At 37.8% G+C, this 22,014-nt stretch overlaps 1 protein-coding gene and 1 pseudogene across 1 annotated transcript; both read left to right on the top strand.

The window, feature by feature from the left end:
• Positions 1-5,390: 5,390 nt before the first annotated feature.
• Positions 5,391-6,951, top strand: LOC113340095. The gene is made up of 3 exons (XM_026585315.1): positions 5,391-5,832; positions 6,030-6,084; positions 6,153-6,951. Exons 1-3 carry the CDS (start codon positions 5,391-5,393, stop codon positions 6,949-6,951), a joined length of 1,296 nt encoding a protein of 431 aa, XP_026441100.1.
• Positions 6,952-12,070: 5,119 nt separating this feature from the next.
• On the top strand, positions 12,071-13,637 carry LOC113340094 (annotated as a pseudogene).
• Positions 13,638-22,014: the final 8,377 nt, after the last annotated feature.

The raw sequence follows: 22,014 nt of genomic DNA, 5'->3' as shown, positions 1-22,014 counted from the left end.
CATATTTCTAAATCCTCATTTTCATCGTGAACCATTTTTGACATCATCAAGTTGCTCATTATAGTAAGATTCGGTGTCAAAGTCTCCCAAGTAATCATCATCCTCAAACAAAGGCTTTTTCGACCTTCCAACTGATCTCTTTCCTCTCTGACTTGGTTTCTGTGCCATTGAGATTTCTGTGCGAATGAGTTTGCCGATCTTTTTCTCCGGCATCTATCTATAGAAGATCAATGGCTTTTGTGTATCACTTTTCTTTTCTTCTTGTCCTTTCATCTTGAAAGTATCTCCTGTTTTTTATCTATTCTGAGATCATCTTATAATGCTTATAAGGGCCTGAGGGGTTATCGAACCATGGAGTCTCCGGTAACTTTCTCCTTTCAGGGTTTTTTTTTCTTCCTTCCTTCTGCTTTTCCCTTTAATCTCCTGACTTCTCTGCCGTCCAAGGACGGACACTTTTGTAGTGCTCCTTCCCCTTGGGGCCGGGATTTCCTGGGAGGTTAAGCTCTTGACTTCTTCGCCGTCCAAGGACGGAGCAAGTGGTGGTGGTTGCTCCTTCCCCTTGGGGCCGAGATTTCCAGGGAGCATGGGTTCTTAGCTTCGTTGGTTTTAAGATCTATAGGGTATTCCTTTGAAGATTTTGGATTTTAATTTTCTATGAGATTTTCTTGTTCCTCTGTATGGTTGCTCTAATGAGTTTGAATCCTAGTCCCTTGCTACTTCGGTCATGCTTGGTGGGTATTCCTTCTTAATGGAGTTTTGATTGGAATCTGGTTTGTGGAAGCCTAGTCCCTTGCTACTTCGGTCATGCTTGGTGGGTTCTCTTCTAGTTAGATATTGATCAGCCGTGCTTTAACTTGATTGTCCTTTCTTTTTCGAATTTTTTTAAGGTTGTTCTTTTGTTGGTTACCATGGCTTCTACGGTGAAGAGGTTAGAGATAGAAAAAAAATCTTTCCTGTGTACAAGACTTGATGGATCCAATATAGAGATTGTGGAAAGAGGTTATGGTTTCTTTTGGAAAGCGTCTATGTCTTTTGAATCTATCTACATGTTAATTGGCTTCCTAAGACATCACTATAGAAAAGCGTCTGTTGCTTATGATCAGATCAAATGTAATGAACAACAAGCGAGATGGTTCTTTGAGCGGCAATCAAATAGTAAAGGGGAGATAATCAGAGCCACCAGATTCTTATTCTCCAACAGCAATGGTACAAGGAAATCGTTTTGCTTTCCTGCAGGTAAGGATAGATGGGGATGGGAAGCTCTGGCAGCCAATTTAGATATTTTGGTAACTAAAAAGACTTCTACATCGGACTATGCTCCATCTTCTTCAGACTTTCCTAAATGGGTGGAAAAATCAGCGGTAAAGATTAGCAAAAATTTTGCTAAAACTCTCAATGATTCTGTTGAAGTGAAACAAGGCAATACTTTTACTACAACGTGGAATCCTGGTTATGAGAGAGAAGAAATTGTAGATTTCGGAATTGTCTGTGCTATTTCAAGGTGGAATCCGGGATGGAGAAATGTGGCTGTTGCGATCAAACAAAAATTGGGTTGGTCTCGCAACTTAAGTTTGAAACAAGTAGATTCCACTCATGCAATCTTTATTGCAGAGAATGATAATCAACTCCAACAAGTGATGCGTATTAAAATGCTTCACATTCAATGCTACCAAAATCTCATTTCAGAAATGGTCCTCAGATCAATCACCTGATGTACCTAAATTATTCTCTCAAAATCATATTTGGCTAAGAGTAAAAGGTCCTCCTCTTGATTTATGGACAGAGGAATCATTTATTCAAATTGGTCTTAGATGTGGGAAGTTAATAGCTATTTCAAAAGCTACCAGTGGTTTCTTCAAAATTTCTGAGGCTACAATATGTATTACGGGGAAAATAGAGAGTATTCCGGCAGCCATTCAAATTTCGCTTCAAGGAAGAGAAGTGTTTTTGTTGATTAAAATTATCAAAACAGGAAATTTAGACAATATCATGTGTACTCTGGTCAATTCAACAGAAAGTTTAAAGGACTCTTTTTTTAACAAGGACTGCGTCAAAGATCCTCCGTTTAAAACTCTAGTGGAGAAGTATGATAAGATGAAGGGCAACACAGAATCCACTCCATCTCCGGTAACTGAGCTCCGGCATGCTAGGAATATCAATGTTGCTGCTTCTACGTCAGGTAGACAGAAAAGTCCAGAATTTGAATTCTTGAAAACAATTCACTCGTCTAGTCCCATCAGGAAGCTGGTCAACAAAGCTCAAGAGGAAGACAGAGAGTTTTTTGCTGTTCTTTCGAGCAACACTAAGCCTTTCCTACCCTTGGTAGAGGGTATTAATGAGAGAGCGACTAGTCAAGAAGATCCACATGCTCATTTTGAGGTGGCGAATCAAGAGGAGGAGAGTATGGCTCCATCTAAAGAAGGTACATGCCAGCTGATCGTGTTGGAGTCCGAGACGGAGAGTGAAAAATGTGGTGTACAACATGTCACGCAATGTCTGAAATTAGCATTTAATGCTCCAGCTCAAAGCTCTGTAATCCTAGAAAATCATAGCAAATTGTTTTCTGACTCTATGCTACTAGGGAACAGAGTTATAACAGAATGTGCAATGCCTAAAGGTTTTTCGGTAATGTCCAAGGGGTTATGCGAAGATCCTTGTCATATTTCTAGGGGTTCTTATGCTGCGTTGGAGGGTGAATTAGAGAGGAAGGGTCTGTTATTTGATTTGAGTCTAGGATTGGGTGCCTGCTTATCTGCTTCTTCTAAACTTGATAACAAGAAGGCAAAGAAGACGATATGTGATTTAAATCTGGAACCTGAAGAGCACGGGGTTCACTTGGGCTTAGATTTTGGGCCGACTAATTTTCTGCACGGTGATGTTATCAACAACCCAGTTATTGCTACAGAAGCTTCTTTAATGGGTGTCGTTAGCAATATTAATGTTCATTCTCGGGGAACTCCATGTTTTAACCCTTTGCAGGGTGTTCCAGTAATTTTCCATGGGAATGATAATCCTATTCCTCCTTCTCAATTCGAGTTAGTTGAAGATGAGCTTGCAAAGGACAAAATGTGGAAAAGTTATACAGAAGACTTTGTTTGGAGAGTAAATCGAAAATTGAAAATTAAAAAGGTTGATAGGAATAGAAGATTCAAACAAAAAAGGTTTTTGAAGTTCATTATTCAAGGGTTCTCTACTGAAGCTGCATCGTCAATGGAAGAAGTAATTGTTAATCCGGTGGAAATTCCAGATTGCCGTGAGGTGAATGAAGACAGGAGACGAAGAATTGAAGCTAGTGGAATCGTGGACTCTCATGTGAATGCTTGCACGGGGGGGTCAATTTCTAGAGGTAACATCTCTTCTAAGGAACAATCAGGTTCTAGGGTTTTCAGTTCTCAATTTTTTAGGGATGATTGGCTAGACGACAGGTATTGTGACAAGTTCCCATTATCTGCTCAACTTGAATCAATTATAGTAGAGAATTTATCAAGTGAGATTGTTAGATTTACTAGGAAGAGCTATTTTGATAAGAAGGAAGATGCTGAAGTATTAGTGCCAATTGAGGGGGATAATTGTCTTAATGGATTTTAACATCCTAAGTTATAACATTAGAGGGTTGGGGACTGAAGGAAGGGATACATCTATTAGTTCTTTAGTGAAACTTGAAAAGGCTGCTGTGACTTTTATTCAAGAAACAAAAATGGAGGTGATGAATGACTATACAGTTAGGAGTTTGTGGGGTTCAACAGGGTATCAATGGACCGCAGTAAATTCAATTGGTGCATCGGGGGGGATCCTAACAATTTGGAATGATGCTGCGTTTAATTGTGTTGAAACATTTGCTCAAACTCATTGTCTTTCCATCAGAGGCACGAGAATTTGTGATGGTTTCGATTGTGTTCTTACAAATGTGTATGGTCCAACGGGAGATGCAGACAGAATGTTAATTTGGTCCGAGCTTGATGAAGTGAGAGCGAAGTGGCCTGAATTACCTTGGTGTATAGGTGGTGATTTTAATGTTATTAGAGTCCCGTCAGAAAAAAATATTCCGAGTGATTCCGATGTGAATATGAGGCGCTTTGATTTTTTCTTACGAAGACACGAGCTTTATGATTTACCACTGAATGGAGGGTTGTATACGTGGACAAATATGCAGTCTAGTCCTATTTTGTGCAAGATGGATAGATTTGTGGTTAGTGGTGAATGGGAGGACAAATTCCCTTTGATGGCGCAATGTCTTCTCACTAGGACAGTTTCCGACCACTCGCCTCTGTCACTAAGAAGTGGTGGTATTGTCTTTGGTCCGTTTCCGTTCAAGGTTGATACATTCTGGTTTGAGCATCCGAGCTTTAAAGAAATGATGCCTTTTTGGTGGAATAACATGTTTTTTGAAGGGTCGCCGAGCTTTATCTTTGCTAAGAAGTTGCAAATGTTAAAGTCAATTCTAAAATGATGGAGTAAAGAGGCTTTTGGTAACCTGGATAAGAAGTTGAGGGAATTAGAAATATTGATTGATGTTTTGGACAAAAAAGAAGAAGCAGCGGCTCCTATTTCAGATGTAGAGTTTGTAGAGATGGCGAGTCATCGTCAGGCTTACAATGAAGTGTTAGTACTGATTGCTAAGAGATGGAAGTTAAGGGCTAAAATTCGTTGGCATGTGGACGGCGATAGAAACACAAAGATCTTTCACAAAATGGCCAGTGGGAATAGAAGGAAAAATGCGATATTCAAGTTAAAGATTGGCTCAAATGAGGTGGTTTGTCAGGACCTCATTAAGAAAGAGGTCATTGATTTCTATGAAAAGCTTTATTCTAAGGATCAGGTGGAGTATGTGAACTTGGATGATCTTTCTTTTTCAAAAATTGATGCGACAGAAAACATTTTACTGGAAAGAGCTATTTCAGAAGAAGAGATTCTTTCGACTATGAAATCTTTCAAGCTAAGTAAGTCCGCAGGGCCTGACGGGTTTCCAATTGAATTTTTCCGAGCATCTTGGGAGGTGATAAAGGACGACTTCATGAAAGTGGTGGAAGAATTTAACGAGAAAGGGTTTGTAGATTGGCGCTTAAATTGCACCTTTCTCTCCTTGATTCCTAAGAAGAATGATGCAGTTGAGTTGAAGGACTTTCGGCCTATTATCTTGGTTAGTACCATTTATAAAATTTTATCTAAAGATCTTGCGAATAGATTAAAGTTGGTAATGCCAAATCTGATATCCCAGTCCCAGGGAGCTTTTTTAGCCGATAGACAAATTCTGGATGGGATCTTGATCGCCAATGAGTTAATTAATTCGAGGAAGAGAGAAGGAAAAGAAGGAATTGTTTGTAAACTAGATATGGAAAAAGCTTATGATCATGTTCTTTGGGGGGGCAGTGGAGGCTGTTTTTAGGAAGATGGGGTTCGGGTGGAAATGGAGAAGATGGATACGTCATTGTATCTCTTCTGCAAGGTTTTCAGTTATTATTAATGGGGCAGCAAAAGGATTTTTTAAGTCTTCTCACGGGCTCCGACAGGGAGATCCACTTTCGCCGTTCTTATTTTTATTAGTGGCTGAAGTGTTTAACAAGCTCATGATTAATGCAAAAGCAGATGGCTTTCTCAAAGGATTTTATGTTAAGGAAAACGGTATGGAAATTTCGCACCTTCAATTTGCGGACGATACAATTTTTTTTTTAGATGCAAAGGAAGAAGAGGTTCGGAAACTCTTAGAAGTTTTAGAGAGCTTTAAAGATAAGACAGGGTTGAAAGTTAATCTGACCAAGAGTTCCATGATGGGTATAGAGACACAACAAGATATCATTCAAGAGTGTGCTGGTTTAGCGAGGTGTGTGATCGGTGAGTTTCCTTTTTCTTATCTAGGAATTCCTATTGGTGCTTCCACAAGATTGATTGGTGTATGGGTTGCAATAATTGAGAGAATGACAGTTAGACTTGCGCCTTGAAAGAGAAGGTATCTCTCAAAAGCCGGAAGAGTAGAACTCATCAACAGTACGTTGACGTCTATTCCGTTGTATTATCTTTCTCTTTTTCAGATTCTGGTGTCAGTAGCAAAGAAGTTAGAAAGACTCATGCGGAACTTCCTGTGGGGTGACACTTTATTAACTAAATGGTTTGAAGACAACAAATGACGCTTTATTAACTAAATGGTTGTGGAGATATGGAGAGGAGAAGACTAGTTTATGGAGAAAACTTATATATGAGAAATTTGGCGGAGTTGAAGAGGTTTGGTTACCAAAGGACTCAAAGAGAACTTACAGATTGGGGTTATGGCGTGGTATTCTTAATCAGTCTATGCTCCTTAGAAATGGATCAAAAATTTCAGTGGGACGAGGTAACAAAACGAATTTTTGGAATGATGTTTGGTGTCATGAAAAAACTCTTAAAGAGCTATTTCCAAGATTGTGGAAAGTTAGTAGGAGGAAAGAAGCTTCGGTTAAAGACATGAACAATAACAGCGGTAATGGGCAGTGTTGGAACATTGATCCTTGTAGAAGGCTTAAGGATCAGGAAATTCAAGAGGTCGTGGAGTTTTCAAGAATCTTAGAGAGTCAAGGAGAGCTTGCTGCAGACGACGACAAACGGGAATGGACTTCTAATCCAAAAGGTACTTTTTCTGTTAGTTCTTGCTATGCTTGGCTCATGCATGATCAAGGACAAGTTATACCTCCAAAATTTCCTTCTGATTATATTTGGAATAAGACAATTCCTCCTAAAATTAGTTTCTTGGTATGGGCTGCTGCAAATAGGGTTGTCCCTACTCTTTCCTTGTTGTCAAGAAGGGGTATGACAGTGGTGAATGTGTGCGCGTTTTGTAATGTTAGTGAGGAGTCAGTAGAGCATTTCTTTCTTCATTGCTCTTTTGTTGGGCAGATTTGGGAACAATTTTTACATCAGCTGGGTATTGGTTGGTTCATCCTACGACAGTTATGGAATTCCTTTGGAAGTGGAAATTGAATTTTTCTACTAAACCTCTCATTTTCTTGAGGTATTGCTTACCTTTTGCGATATGGTGGTCGGTGTGGTTAGAAAGGAACGACATCTTAATAACGCAGAAACAAGGAAGAAAAACCTTAACTTCTCTAATTATAGATATCAAGTCGTTGATTTTTAGTTGGACTGTCAATGTTGAGTCGTTTAAGCAGATCAAATTTGATGATTTTTTTTTCGATTGGGTGAATTTGTTTAGAGAGTAGTCCAATGTAAACTCTCTAGTCGCCTATCTTCGTGTATCTTTGGAGGGTGCCATCTTGGCACTCTTTCTTTCATTTTTAATATATCCTTTGCCTTTTTCAAAAAAAAAACAAACAAAGGCTTTTTCATCTTTGAATGAGATTTTGCATTCTCCAACCTACACAGATGGTCAGAAATACCTAATAACTTGTTAAAAACGATTTGGGTATCTATTTCCCATTGAGAAAGTTACAGACTTAGCTTCAGAATCTTGATTCAAATTTTAGGTATTGAGCAGCTAGACTTTAAAAACAACAACGGTGGATTCAGAACTGACCGAGTAAAAAAATGTTAGCTTGCAATGTTTCTTTTTTTTTCCAGACTGTAACTCGGCTCAAACCTAGTTGATCTAGAAGAACCACGACAAAATCCACCATTTCTAAATCAGAAACAACATTGACCTCTTTGCGACTGGGGTTTCCGCTGACCTCTTCTACTCTTCTTTGTATTTTCTGATTATCCAGCCAATTTGAATTCATCTCTACATTTGCAATATTAAAATCCCAATCTAGGATGCTAGCTGAAGGGGTTCAAATACTTAATTAATAGGTGCTTGCGTATGTTAATCACCTATGTCCATTGATTTCTCTTGTTAGCCTTGTTAGTCATTACAAAGTAGACCCACCTCAAGTGAATAAGAAAAGCGCTTCACAAAATAACACAGAACTTTGCTATATTTCAAACTTGCATTACCACTATCTAAGATGAGCTACCTAATAAATGTGGAATGAATGCAATTGTAACTTCTAACAGGAATAGCCGACTTAGCTCCGTGGTAGAGCACATGACTTTGAGAAGAAGAACTTCTGACAGAACTTCAATTTGCTGTTTTAGTTAGTCTGGCGGTGCGTAGTAGGCATGGATGCAATGTATGGATCCCAAATTTGTTGTGGTCGCTTAGGTACTAGTGCTAAACCGTTGCAACATGCGTCAAAACAGCGAAGAATAAGATATAAACGCACGCCTTTCAATTGTATTCGAGTCTTGCTTCTCTTTTGGTTTCTTTGCTTTTTAATTGGATAATTCCGAAAGCTTCTGTAGCTTGGTTTCTACTTGCAAAACAATTTTCATTCTTTTTTTCTTATGATTCTAATACATAAGATTGTTCAAACTCGCAATTTATAAGAGAGATGGTCCAATATATGCATAGAATCGAAGAAAACTGACATAGCTCTTTATAGTTTTGCTACTTTACAACTCAATATTGTTCCCTTTTTATTAAGAAAATTCAATCACGAATTAAATCTTATAATAATAATCTCGAGCTTGATTCTTCCGCTAGAATATTGCAATTCGACGAAGCCCGAATTTAGGATGTCTTTTAGAGATTACTTTCTCTGGTTTTTGTAGCCGGCGAAAGAAAAGAGAATCTTCAACAACTTGAATTTTTCTTTGCTTTTTGGCTGTGTGTATAAATAGGAAAAATAATTAGCACAAGAGAACATAAGAATCAACAAAAAAGAGTAGTTAGTCTTTACATTCATAAATAATTGAATTAGTTACCTTTGTCTAGGTTTTGATATTTCTCACGTAGCTTGGCAGCGGCAGCTTCAAGTTTCGACTCAGAAAAGTCATTATAAACCTGTTGTCCTTTCTCAAATTTTGATGGAATCTTTATTTCTTCAACCTTAAGTTCTTCCATATCGTCATCACTTTTACCAAATACTTTTTCTATAATCTCTTCCGCACGTTCATCATCACTTTCATCACCGAACAAGGAAGCATATAACTCGTTCATTGAGTCAAATTTTTCATCAACCAGTGCCATATCAAATTCAATACTTTTATCTAAATATATTGTATCCTGAAATAAAGCTGTAAGAATATGATTTAGTTTAAACACATAACCTTCGAGACATATGATTTAGTTTAGTCAACATGCAACTCAGATTATACGACCTAAGAGAGACTCAGATTATAGCCAAAGAAGAGATTTATAAGGTTATGACCATACCTTTCTTAGCTTGAGCCTCTCTAGCTCTTACAATAAATCTCTCCTTCTCTTTTCGTTAAAAAGAATTATTATAGGTTGTGTTGGCCCTGACTCTAGTTATATATAGGTAGAAATTTATTGATGTCCAAGTCTCTTTGTATAATGGAAACTTAGTCTATTTCGGTTTTATTAATCCTAATTTTATTTGACTTCTATTCTCTTGCTAAGTCGTAGTCTATTTGGGATTCATGATTCATATTAAAAGAACGAAACTCCAGTTATAGGAAACCATTGCAAACAAGGAAACTGCTTATTACTTTTATTCTAACAGTTAGAATATATATAGATCTGGGTTCTGACTCCGAGTATACGCAATGGAATTGTTTTTATAGTTTCTCACGACATATGCTAATTAACAAACTTATGAGGTTGGAGTTTGGACTCCCACCGCAATTCCTCTATCATATCGTGGAGGTTTCTCCTGGTGTCACGGAGAAATCTACTGCCACGCATCAAGATTTTACGTGACACTGCTTAGGCGTGTTCTATGCTTATAGAAGTTGGACGTGTTTTGATATAACATGCATGGGAAGAATATAATTTAGTATCAAAACCATAAACTCACAGTTGAGGATCTTGTAACCGGTGAATATATCACCCGTTGTTAAATTGCTGGTATTTAGCAAAAGTATATGCGAAGTGGTGGTGTGAGACCATATGGGCTTGCCACTCTGACGTTCCATGCAACATTTTGTGCAGATAGATCTCTCAAGAACACATTCAGCTTTTAAAGAATGGCTGATGCAACAGGGACAAACTCCAACTCTGGAGAAAAATTATAAATAAACTTCTAGTCTCTAGCTAGACAGGAAACTGTTAGGAGGTAAGAGTTCATTGCTTCATATATACATGACGTGATAACACGTCCATCCTCGTGAATTTTACTTAATGCAACCAATAACTAGCCTTTACTTAAAGTTATTTCATTGTCTGCTTATTTTAGTTTGACTATATATATTCTGGTAGTCAGTCGATGATCTATATATTTTGGATTACTCATGAAAAATATTTACGGATCCACTAAAATAAGAAAATAGAAAACAATAATGGTAAATTTCATTTCTAAATTATACTGTAAGAATGTCAAAGGGTGAATGAGAGAATAAAATTAAGGAGGCTTCATGGCAAGGGAAAGGTGATGTTTTTTTTTTTTGTATTGTATTGTTATCATATGCATTTCTCTATCATGTCTTTTACTTTATCAAAAGCCTTAATTGTTTGTCCTCTTTCGTACTCCAAAATCCTTTTTATTGTTGATATACCTTTCAAAATACTCGAAGTTGACCCAGGTGGAGAGTTTCATCAATGTCACGATTCTCATATCATAACTTGGGGAAAGCTTTTAGCTGTTACATACACATGTGCTTGAAAACACAACTCTGAGTGAAACTTAGAGATTTTTTATTCACCTTGCTTATTTCTAATACTAAACTTTGATGTCCATCCATCAATTTACAGTTTTTTAAGGAAGTCTGCTGTTCTTGTACCGAGCTATTCCTTCTCCAGATCTCAAGGACATCCAGTTTCAGGGTTTGGTGTATAAGTGGAATGAGATAGAGAGTGGTATTTGATTTCTTTTGGTTGGAGGGTACTCTGGGATTTTCCTGCTTTTACTGCTCCTAAGAGTCATCGATTAACGCTCTTGATTAGAAAAATAAAAATAGCAAATCTAACCTTCATCTATTATAACACGGACTAATAATCATTCAAAAGAGAAACAAGGACTAAGAATAACATATACATGCACCTGAATTAAATGGATTCCTCTTCTCCTTCTTCTTCTTCAATAATTGACAACTCTATTTCTCCATTTTCCCTTACGTACATTCCAAAGTTTAGTGAAGCTAAGGTTTCAAAGTAACTTACAACATTAGTTGTGCGCGAATCAGGAAGATTTGGTGATCTAGTACCTCCATGTTTCAGGTCATATATATATAGTTGATAAACACCAGAAAAAATAATCTTTCCATCCTTAAAATACCACAAAAGGCTTAAATGGTAAGGGCTGCCCATATAACAAAACGCTTACTCCAAGATTCTCGAAACTCCGTACTCTTGCATTACCCATATTATAACTTGAGGTCGACGCTCACAAAGATCTTGATCAAAATAATAATCGACAACAATAACACAAAGGCACCCTTCCAACACCCCCACACGAACACATCACCCATCATTCAAATCTTCCATGCTGGGTAGTTGTATATCACTGGAACTCTCATTGCTGATATCAAAAGAAATTATAAAATCGGAAAGAGTACTCTCTTTGTTTCCTGCACCTAACCAATGGAAAGCTCCATTGACAAGCACCCCAGATTGCCTTTGATAAAGGTTTCCATCAGGGATATCTTGAATTTTCTTCCAAGAATTTGATCCTTATGTATATACTAGGGTGTTTCATGAATGAAGTTTCCCAAACAAACTATAGTTACAAACTTGTAATCTTTAATTTTATGATCATAACCCAAAGCAGATTGACTAAAATCAACAAGGAAACCTAGCCTAGTTGGAAAGCTAGTTGGCGCTTTGGGTAGTTTATTGTATTATCTTGTGGCAGGGTTCCAAACACAAATCCATTGTTTATTAACAGCCCCAAAGTGTAAGCAAACCAAACCATTACAAGAACACCACAACTCAATAGTATGAGCTGCTGACGAAAAGATTGAACAACCTTTAAACAACATGTCATCAACACTTTTTTGATGACTTTCCCTAAATAATGTTTCATAACCTGTTGAATGCACTACGTATTCGCATCTAATTTTTTCCTTATAATTAGGCGTTAGACTTATGAAATTGTCTCGTTGGAAAATAAAATTAAGGTGCATATTAGCAAAACTAGGGTTAGAGATGAGGGCATACCAATACTTGCAGAGAGATTTGCAAATAAGTAATGATTTTGTCGGTAACCTTAAAAGGATGTCATAATAGAGATCCACTGGAATGCTCGACATATTTCATGTACAGTAAATTTGAAGGACTAAGAGCGAAGTTAATTTGAATCTTTGGATTGAAATATCATAGGCAAGAGACAAGGTGTTTATTTATAGACAGCAGCTTCTGATGCCGGACTAGAAATAACTTGACCATCAAGCAAACCATAACCTCTATAAAAAAACAAAACTCCGCTTATTGGAAACCATTGCAAACGAAGAAACTCCAAAATATACTTTACTCGAGAACAAAGTAATCTCCAAAATAGAATTTTATAGTCCATCATAGATTTTGAAACAGAAAAGCACGGGAAAAAAATATAGGTAGGCTTCAAGAAAAAATATATATAGGTATTACCTCTCCTAGAAATACAAAAAAGATCAAGAGAATTAAGTCGAAAAGATTTCTTCGTCTCTACGGTTAAAGTTAGGTTAGGTTTATGTAGAAAAAAAAATTGATTAGAGAAAAAAACTACAGCGATGGTTTCTCAAGAAGAAGCGATCAAACAGTTGTTTGATTTAGCAGAAAAACTTGAAGAACCTCTAAAGCAAAGTTTTCGGAATATGCACCAAGGATATCCAGCTGAAACTTTGGTGCGGTTTCTTAAGGCTAGAGCTTGGAATGTTCCCAAAGCACATCAGATGTTAATTGATTGTATAAATTGGAGGATGGAAAACAAGATTGATAAGATATTAATGAGACCGATAGCTCCCACTGAATTATACAAAGCTGTGATTGTCAGGTTACACAAAAGAAGGCCTTCCTGTTTTTGCCATTGGCGTTGGAAAAAGTACATACGACAAAGGTCCGGTCGATTATTATAACCAGTCACATATCCAGATCAATGAATATCGTGACCGAGTTGTGTTTCCTCAGGCAACAAAGAAATATGGACGCTATATTGGGACTTGTGTCAAAGTTTTCGATATGACTTGTTTAAAGCTTTCTGCGATCAGCCAGATAAAGCTACTGACCACAATAGCTACTATCGATGACCTCAATTATCCAGAAATAGCCGTGACATACTACGTTGTTAATACCCAATATGCATTTTCAAAATTATGGAAGATTGTGAAGAAACTACTGCGGGAAGAGACGCAGAGGAAAATTCAGGTGCTCAAAGGTAATGGGAAAGAAGAGTTGTTGAAAGTCATGGACTATGAATCACTCCCACATTTTTGTAGAAAAGAAGGGCGTTCCTTAACCAGTATGGACGACTGTTTCTCCTTGGATCACGCCTTCCACCAACAGCTTTATTATTGGGTATATTCTTGTATATTTTGTATATATTTACTTACTTGTATTGAGAAGATATTCACCTCTTTTAGAATATCTTGTAACCTCTTTTAGCATATCTTGTAACCCTACTCCTTTATATAGGAGTCTTTGTTATCAATGAAAGACAAGGGAATTATCCTTCTTATCTTGTTGTTTAAGTTATCTTGTCTTGTCTTAGGTTATTGAAACCTTCATGGTATCGTGAGTCCGGTAAAAATGTCTAGTATTCTAACTTCAACTTCCTCTTCACCAAACAAACAGTCTTCTTTATATGCTCTCGCCTCCAATGATGGACCAGGGACTATCATCACACATGTAGTTCTCAAAGGATCAAACTATGAAGAATGGGCTAAAGGGTTTCGTATTTCTTTGGGTGCGAAACGCAAGCTGGGATTCATTGATGGTAAACTTTCAAAACCTTCTGATGATTCTTCTGACCTGGATGACTGGTGGACTATAAACTACATGATTGTTGCCTGGATCTTTAACACTATTGATCCAGTTCTTCGTTCCTCAATTTCTTATCGTGACACTGCCTTTGATTTATGGGAAGATATCAGGCTTCGTTTTTCTCTTGGGAATGGAATAAAAAATTTTCAGCTTAAATCTGATGTCGCCTGTTGTAAACAAAAAGATGGAGAGTCTATCCAAGACTATTATGGGAGGTTGAAGAAACTCTGGGATGACATCAATGACTTTGATGCCTTACCTTCTTGTAAGTGCTCAGGTTGTACCTGTGATCTTAATCTGACTCTACGTACTCGACGTAACAATGATCAGGTACGTGAATTTTTAATGGGTCTTATACCCTATTATGCTAATGTTCGTTCTAGTATTTTGGGCACCGAACCACTTCCATCTCTGCACACTGTGTATTCTCGTCTCATTCAAGAGGAAGAGGTTCGATCTTATACTCAGTCAAAGGAGGATATTGTTTCTCCAATGGCTTTTCTTGCTCACGGCAATAAGCCACAAGGATCAAAATCGGGAGCTGCTAAAACTCCATTGAAGTGCACCTATTGTGGTTATAATGGACATCTTGAGGATCGCTGTTGGGAGAAGCATGGGTATCCAGATGGTCGCCAACCCAGACGTCCACCTGCAGCTTATCTCAAAACCGAGTCACCAGCTCACCGTAATCAACCAGCAGCTAAGGCAAACGCTATTGTTGGTGAGATGCAGACTGCAAATCATGTTCGTCTCTCTGGTAAGCGTGGTCACATCTGGATTGTTGACACAGGAGCCTCCAACCATGTTTGTTGTGATGACACTGTGTTTGAATCTTGTTATAATATTAGTCCTCTTCAGGTTGGTCTGCCTAATGGTGTCAGCATACAAGCAACCAAAATTGGCATTGTGCAGTTAAATGATTTTCTTATATTGCACAATGTGCTGTTTGTTCCTCAATTCACATGCAATCTTCTCTCGGTTTCTCAACTTTTATCGTCATCGCATGCTACTCATGCACAGAAGAATAATATAAGTGTTCAATTCACTAACTCTGAATGTGTTATACAGGACCATACTTTGAGGACGAGGATTGGTATGGGTAAGCTCATGGATGGGCTGTATTGCTTGATAAGGGGAAACCAGCTCGTGTCAACGTTGTGTTAGAGAAGAATGCAGCAGAATTATGGCACAAACGGCTTGGTCATCCTTCTATCCAAGCTTTGAAGTCTCTACCTCAGATTGGTTTGTTGATAGTCAGTTAGATTTTCATGCTTGTGATATCTGTCATAGAGCCAAGCAAACTCGTACTTCTTTCCATTGAGCACTAGTAGGGCAGTTGATTTATTTGAATTAATTCATTGCGACGTTTGGGGGCCTTATCATCCAAATCGTGCCTGTAACTCCAGATATTTTTTAACCATTGTCGATGATTTTTCTAGATGTGTTTGGGTGTATTTGATGAAAACCAAAGATGAGGTACCTACCTTGTTAACAAACTTCTTTGCACTAGTTGACAGACAGTTTACTCGAAAGGTTAAGACTTTCCGCAGTGATAATGGAACCGAGTTCAAAGGTCTTGTCTCTCTTATTTTCGAAACAATGGCATTATTCATCAAACCTCGGTTGTTAAGACACCACAGCAAAATGCTAGGGTGGAAAGAAAGCATCGTCACATTCTTAATGTTGCTCGTGCGCTACGTTTTCAAGCATCCTTACCAATTGACTTTTGGGGAGAATGTGTTCTTACTGCTGCCTACTTAATTAATCGAACCCCTTCTCGTATTCTTCACTTCAAGACGCCTTATGATCTTCTTTATGGTTCGGCTCCATCTATTCACTCTCTTAGGGTTTTTGGATGTCTCTGTTACGCAAAAAATATCAATCCTGGTGATAAATTTGGCAGTCGTAGTCGTCGTTGCATATTTCTCGGCTATCCATTTGGAAAGAAGGCCTGGCATTTATTTGATCTTGACACAGGTCATTACTTTCAGTCTCGAGACGTACATTTTATTGAAGATACTTTCCCGTTGGCAGATAATGATGAGCTTCAAAAACTGCACTCACTGTATTCTGACGCGGTCACTGATTCAGTTCCTAGAAATTTGTCTGATGATCATTTTGCAACTGACTACAATAATGCACATGTATCTGGTGGTTCTTCTTCCGCTGCTACTCTCTCGCCTGTTGACACTACACCTCCACAGACTAGTTCTCATGTTCCGTCAGTCTGCTTGGATGATGCACATCACACAGCACACATTGCTGAGAATGATGCACATATTGATTCAGTGCCTGCTTCTTCTTCTACTGTGCCTGCGTCTGGTACGGATGTTGTCACTTCTTCTCTCACAGAAGATACGGATGGTCGAGATCATTGTACTACAGTTTCAGATGAGGAACTTGGCCGGGGTAAACGTACAAAATTTGAGAATGTTAGGCATAAGGATTTTGTCCAATGGCAGGGTGTCTCAAAGCAGTCTAACACAACCTTGGTTTCCCCTGCAGCTTCACCTATACCAGTCAAGTCCTCAGGTACTCCCTATCCTATAACTCATTTTGTGAATTGTGATGCATTTTCTACTGCACATCGTTGTTTTGTTGCAGCTATTTCAACTGGTGTTGAACCCAAATCATTCAAAGAGGCAATGACTGATCCAAGATGGCGTCAGGCAATGCAAGATGAGATTGCTGCACTTATTTCCAATGGTACATGGACAATTGAAGATTTGCCTGCCAACAAGTCTGCAATTGGTTGCATGTGGGTTTTTCGCATTAAGCGAAAGTCTGATGGCTCTGTTGAACGTTACAAAGCCAGATTAGTTGTTTTTGGAAATCATCAACAGGAAGGAATTAATTTCACTGAAACTTTTGCTCCCACAGTAAAGATGGTTACTGTGAGAACTCTTCTTGCAGTTGCTGCAATAAATAACTGGGAATTAGTTCAGATGGATGTGCATAATGCTTTTCTTCATGGGGATTTAAATGAAGAAGTCTATATGCGACTTCCTCCTGGTTTTAGTATGGGATTATCTGGCAAAGTTTGTAGACTTCGTAAGTCATTGTATGGTCTACGCCAGGCTCCACGGTGTTGGTATGCTAAGCTAGCAGCTGCTTTGCGTACTTATGGATTTTCTACTAGTGCTTATGATCATTCGTTATTTCTGTATCGTCATGGGAATATTATCATGTATATTCTTGTATATGTGGATGATCTTGTTATTGCTGGTAACAACACAGATGCTATTCGAAAATTTCAGGAATATCTAGGCAGATGCTTTCACATGAAGAATTTGGGAAAATTAAAATACTTTCTAGGCATTGAGGTAGCTAGAAGTTCCAAAGGAATTTTCCTTTGTCAGCGCAAATATGCTCTAGATATATTGACAGAAACAGGTCTTCTTGGTTCAAAACCAGCTAATATTCCCATGGAAGAAAATCATAGGCTGGCTCTTGCCTCAGACTCACCTATGACTGATCCTGCTCGTTACAGAAGGCTGGTAGGGAAACTGATCTATCTTAATCTTACACGGCCGGATCTATGTTATTCTGTTCATATTCTTTCCCAGTTTTTACAACATCCAACTCAATCACATTGGGATGCTGCACTTAGAGTTGTGCGTTATTTGAAATCTAGCCCGGGGCAAGGTATTTTACTTCGTGCTGATTCCAAGTTGGTTCTTGATGCTTACTGTGATGCAGATTGGGCTAGCTGTCCACTTAGTCGACGTTCTCTCACGGCACATTTTATCTTTCTCGGGGGTTCTCCTATATCTTGGAAAACAAAGAAACAAACCACAGTTTCTCGTTCGTCAGCCGAAGCAGAATATCGTGCTTTAGCTTCCACAACTTGTGAAATCATTTGGTTAAAAGGGTTATTACGGAATTTTGGTGTAGGACATACAAAACCAGTCTCGCTTCACTGTGATAGTCAAGCAGTGTTACATATCGCTAATAATCCCGTCTTTCATGAACGAACAAAGCATATCGAGATTGACTGTCATTTTGTACGTGACGAAATACTTCGAGGTACTATTCGTCCATCCTATATTCATACTACCTCTCAACTAGCTGATATTCTGACTAAAGCCTTGGGACGTCAGCAGTTTCAAACTCTTCTTCTCAAGCTGGGCATTTCGACTCTTCATGCTCCAACTTGAGGGGGGGTATTGGGTATATTCTTGTATATTTTGTATATATTTACTTACTTGTATTGAGAAGATATTCACCTCTTTTAGAATATCTTGTAACCTCTTTTAGCATATCTTGTAACCTCTTTTAGCATATCTTGTAACCCTACTCCTTTATATAGGAGTCTTTGTTATCAATGAAAGACAAGGGAATTATCCTTCTTATCTTGTTGTTTAGGTTATCTTGTCTTGTCTTAGGTTATTGAAACCTTCATTTATAGTTACATCAAGCAGCAATCAGGGGCATGAGGCAAATCCGACTCAATCCATACACTATTTTAGTTGTTTAATGTTTCTTCTGTTCAGATTTTTCCTAACTGTTACTCATAAGTAGTATGCAGAACAGTTGTTTGATTAATATTACTTGATTGATCATTATACACCCTCCCCGGCTCTCTCCTCCCTCTCTCTTCTCTTTTCTTCTCAACGAAAAAACCCTCCCCGGCGCTTCTTCATCTGCTCGGATCGGCTCCTTTTGGAGAAGATCTGGGAAGATCTCTTTCTTTTTTTGCTCTTGCAGTTGATAGTTTCCATTTTTGTTGTAGTATTGTACTTAGTTTCATGTATTTCGTTTGTTCTAGTTTAGTTTGTAAAAGTCTCGATCTAGTTTCTCATACTGTGAATGGCTTGTCCGGCTATTTGGTGTGGGTTTTCACTGGTTCTTCTATCTTAGTATGTTGTGTCAGTAGGGATGTAATAAATGTGGTTTGCAGTGACCAGAAGATTCACGGCGAGTTTCTCCGGAAGGGGGCTGACTTTGAAGAAACGCAAAATCATGCTTCTTCAACTAGGGAGACTGGTTGTTGGGTAATCAGTTGGTGTTATCTCTGGAAGATTCTTGATTTATTTGCAAAATGGGTTTTTACTCTACCAACTAGGGTTAATGATTCATCTAATCCTATAATCATTTCGGTATGTGTGATTCAATGGGTTACGGTAACGGATCTGGTGATTGTATTTCCTAAGAACGGTGACGATCTTCATCAGAAGAATTGGTACCCCATGTGTGATCAATATTTTCCCGACGAGTCGAAAAATCCCGATGATTTTTCCAGCGAGTTGTGGAAGACGTGGATCAGAGTTGGCCTTCCAGCATATTTTCCTTGTGAAAGAAATTTTCATCAAATCGTCAAAAAAAAAAATTCTCACCGAGTTGTGGATCACGCTTCAACGATACAAGCTCACCCGTAGGTATGCGGGGTGTTACTATTAGGTTTAGTTTTACTGCTACTGTTTTATGGGTTGGTCACTAATATTGGATTCTGGTTATGGATTCTGGTTACTCGAGATTCTGGTTACGCAACATTCTGGTCACTTATGGAAATCATCGTAAGTTACATCATATATGTTATTGTTTTGTGTCCTTGTTATAACTTTCAGGATTAGCCCATGGTTTATTTATTAAAAAATAAAAAATTGATCTTTATACACGTAATTCTATAATTCTAGTAACCGGTATTAAAAGTTTAAAACCCAGAAATTACACAATACGAACTAATCTATATCATTATAACCCAAATTTTTATGGTGACTTATGATATGCTATCGTAATTCGTGACCTCAAAATTGGCCTAAATCTACCATGTGATTAAATATTTAGCCAGTGATAACACACAGCGTCCTTAAAATGAGACAGGTAGCATCCCTGGCAATCACCGCTTAACCAGCTTGGCCTGTATTGCCCAAAGCTCCACCATCCCAACAAATCTTTAGCTCACCAATTTCCGGATCTTCCGAAGTACACTCCACATGAGTAGAGTTTGTTGTATGTCTTCTTATGTCCAACTCTAAAATAGTTTAGCATGCGCAAATCTTCTATTAAATTATGCATGTAACCCTTCTACAACTAGAGCTATCTCTAATTACCCGAAAGACGGCGTAGGGTTAAAATTGATAACAAAGCGTCAAGGAGGCACATGAGTACCAAAGAGTGGAGTTAATCTTATTCAAACAACGCTACTGTCAGATTTTGCCATTATAATAAGCTTATATTTGAGAAGGATTATACTTTTAAAACTGATGCAGATGTGGCTTAGGAAGCTAGAACTTAGTTACTTTCTTGGACAAAAGCTGCGAGTCATTCTTTACATATCAATTTCTTCATTCTGTTTTAGCGGGAAACAACTTTTTTTGTTTTGGTAGTCTTTTCTTTCATCTTTTTTTCACTTCTTCTGGTAAATATTGTCGTTTCTGTATATTCATTCTTTTTTAAACCCAACTTTAATTAAAAAGACAAAGATATAGGTGAGAGTGATCCTAGTTAGTAATTCGGGATTCCACAAACATATGGAATGACAAACGTACGAGTATTATACGTTTTTGTAAAACTCAAATTCGTATAAATGTGAGTTCAGCTCTAAAAAATCAGTATCTATGTATGATAAATAATTAGTATTTATTAGGTCATAGCTTAATTTTTATGCATGTGTGAGTTATTTAAAGAAAAAATAAACTTAATATGATGGTATTAATAATATACAACATTAGTCATCCAAGAGGACGTGGTATAGTCGTTTAGATGCTTGGTTAGTGAGTTTGAGATCTCTCTCACCTTCACCTTCAAATATCTTCTGTCATTTTTTTTCCATAAAAATTACAACAACGTCTAATATTGGGTCGTGTATGCTTGGTAGGCAGTAAAGCCCAAAAAGTGGGGCCTTTGAATATGTAAAAGCTAAAGAATTTATGGCGAATTAAGCGGACGTATCATTCGGAATACGTAAAGTTCGTGAACGATTCGCGAATAATCCAGGAATGCCACATAATACACGTCTTGGGTTCGGAGTTGCAAACGTGCACGAATAAAACAGTAAAATTCGTGTTACGGAAAAATTCGGGAATGATTCGTGAATCATTCGCGAACTTACTAACTACGAGAGTGACACCAAGGTTACAAATAAAAAAAAAAAGAGAGAGAACGAAAAAGAAAATATACGAGCAACTCATAAACCTTGAAAAAAACAAAACATAAAACATACAACAGATCTCCAAAGAAACTAACTAAGTTCTCCATAAAATAAAAGAAACCCATATTTCTAAATCCTCATTTTCATCCTGAATCATTTTTGACATCATCAATTTGCTCATTATAGTAAGATTCGGTGTCAAAGTCTCCCAAGTAATCATCATCCTCAAACAAAGGCTTTTTCATCTTTGAATGAGATCTTGCATTCGCCGACCTACACATAGATCTCATCTTAGGATGGTCAAAAATACCTAATAACTTGTTAAAAACGATTTGGGTATCTATTTCCAATTGAGAAAGTTACAGACTTAGCTTCATAATCTTGATTCAAATTTTAGGTATTGAGCAGCTAGACTTTAAAAACAACAAAGGTGGATTCAGAACTGACCGAGTAAAAAAATGTTAGCTTGCATTGTTTCTTCTTTTTTTTCCAGACTGTAACTCGGCTCAAACCTAGTTGATCTAGAAGAACCACAACAAAATCCACCATTTCTAAATCAGAAACAACATTGACCTCTTTGCGACTGGGGTTTCCGCTGACCTCTTCTACTCTTCTTTGTATTTTCTGATTATCCAGCCAATTTGAATTCATCTCTAAATTTGCAATATTAAAATCCCAATCTAGGATGCTAGCTGAAGGGGTTCAAATACTTAATTAATAGGTGCTTGCGTATGTTAATCACCTATGTCCATTGATTTCTCTTGTTAGCCTTGTTAGTCATTACAAAGTAGACCCACCTCAAGTGAATAAGAAAAGCGCTTCACAAAATAACACAGAACTTTGCTATATTTCAAACTTGCATTACCACTATCTAAGATGAGCTACCTAATAAATGTGGAATGAATGCAATTGTAACTTCTAACAGGAATAGCCGACTTAGCTCCGTGGTAGAGCACATGACTTTGAGAAGAAGAACTTCTGACAGAACTTCAATTTGCTGTTTTAGTTAGTCTGGCGGTGCGTAGTAGGCATGGATGCA

This window comes from Papaver somniferum, unplaced genomic scaffold (genome assembly GCF_003573695.1).
Source record: "Papaver somniferum cultivar HN1 unplaced genomic scaffold, ASM357369v1 unplaced-scaffold_21, whole genome shotgun sequence".
Classification (NCBI taxonomy): Eukaryota; Viridiplantae; Streptophyta; class Magnoliopsida; order Ranunculales; family Papaveraceae; genus Papaver; species Papaver somniferum.
Note: the sequence above shows the minus strand (reverse complement) of the source record. Positions and strands in the feature narration are given on the sequence as shown.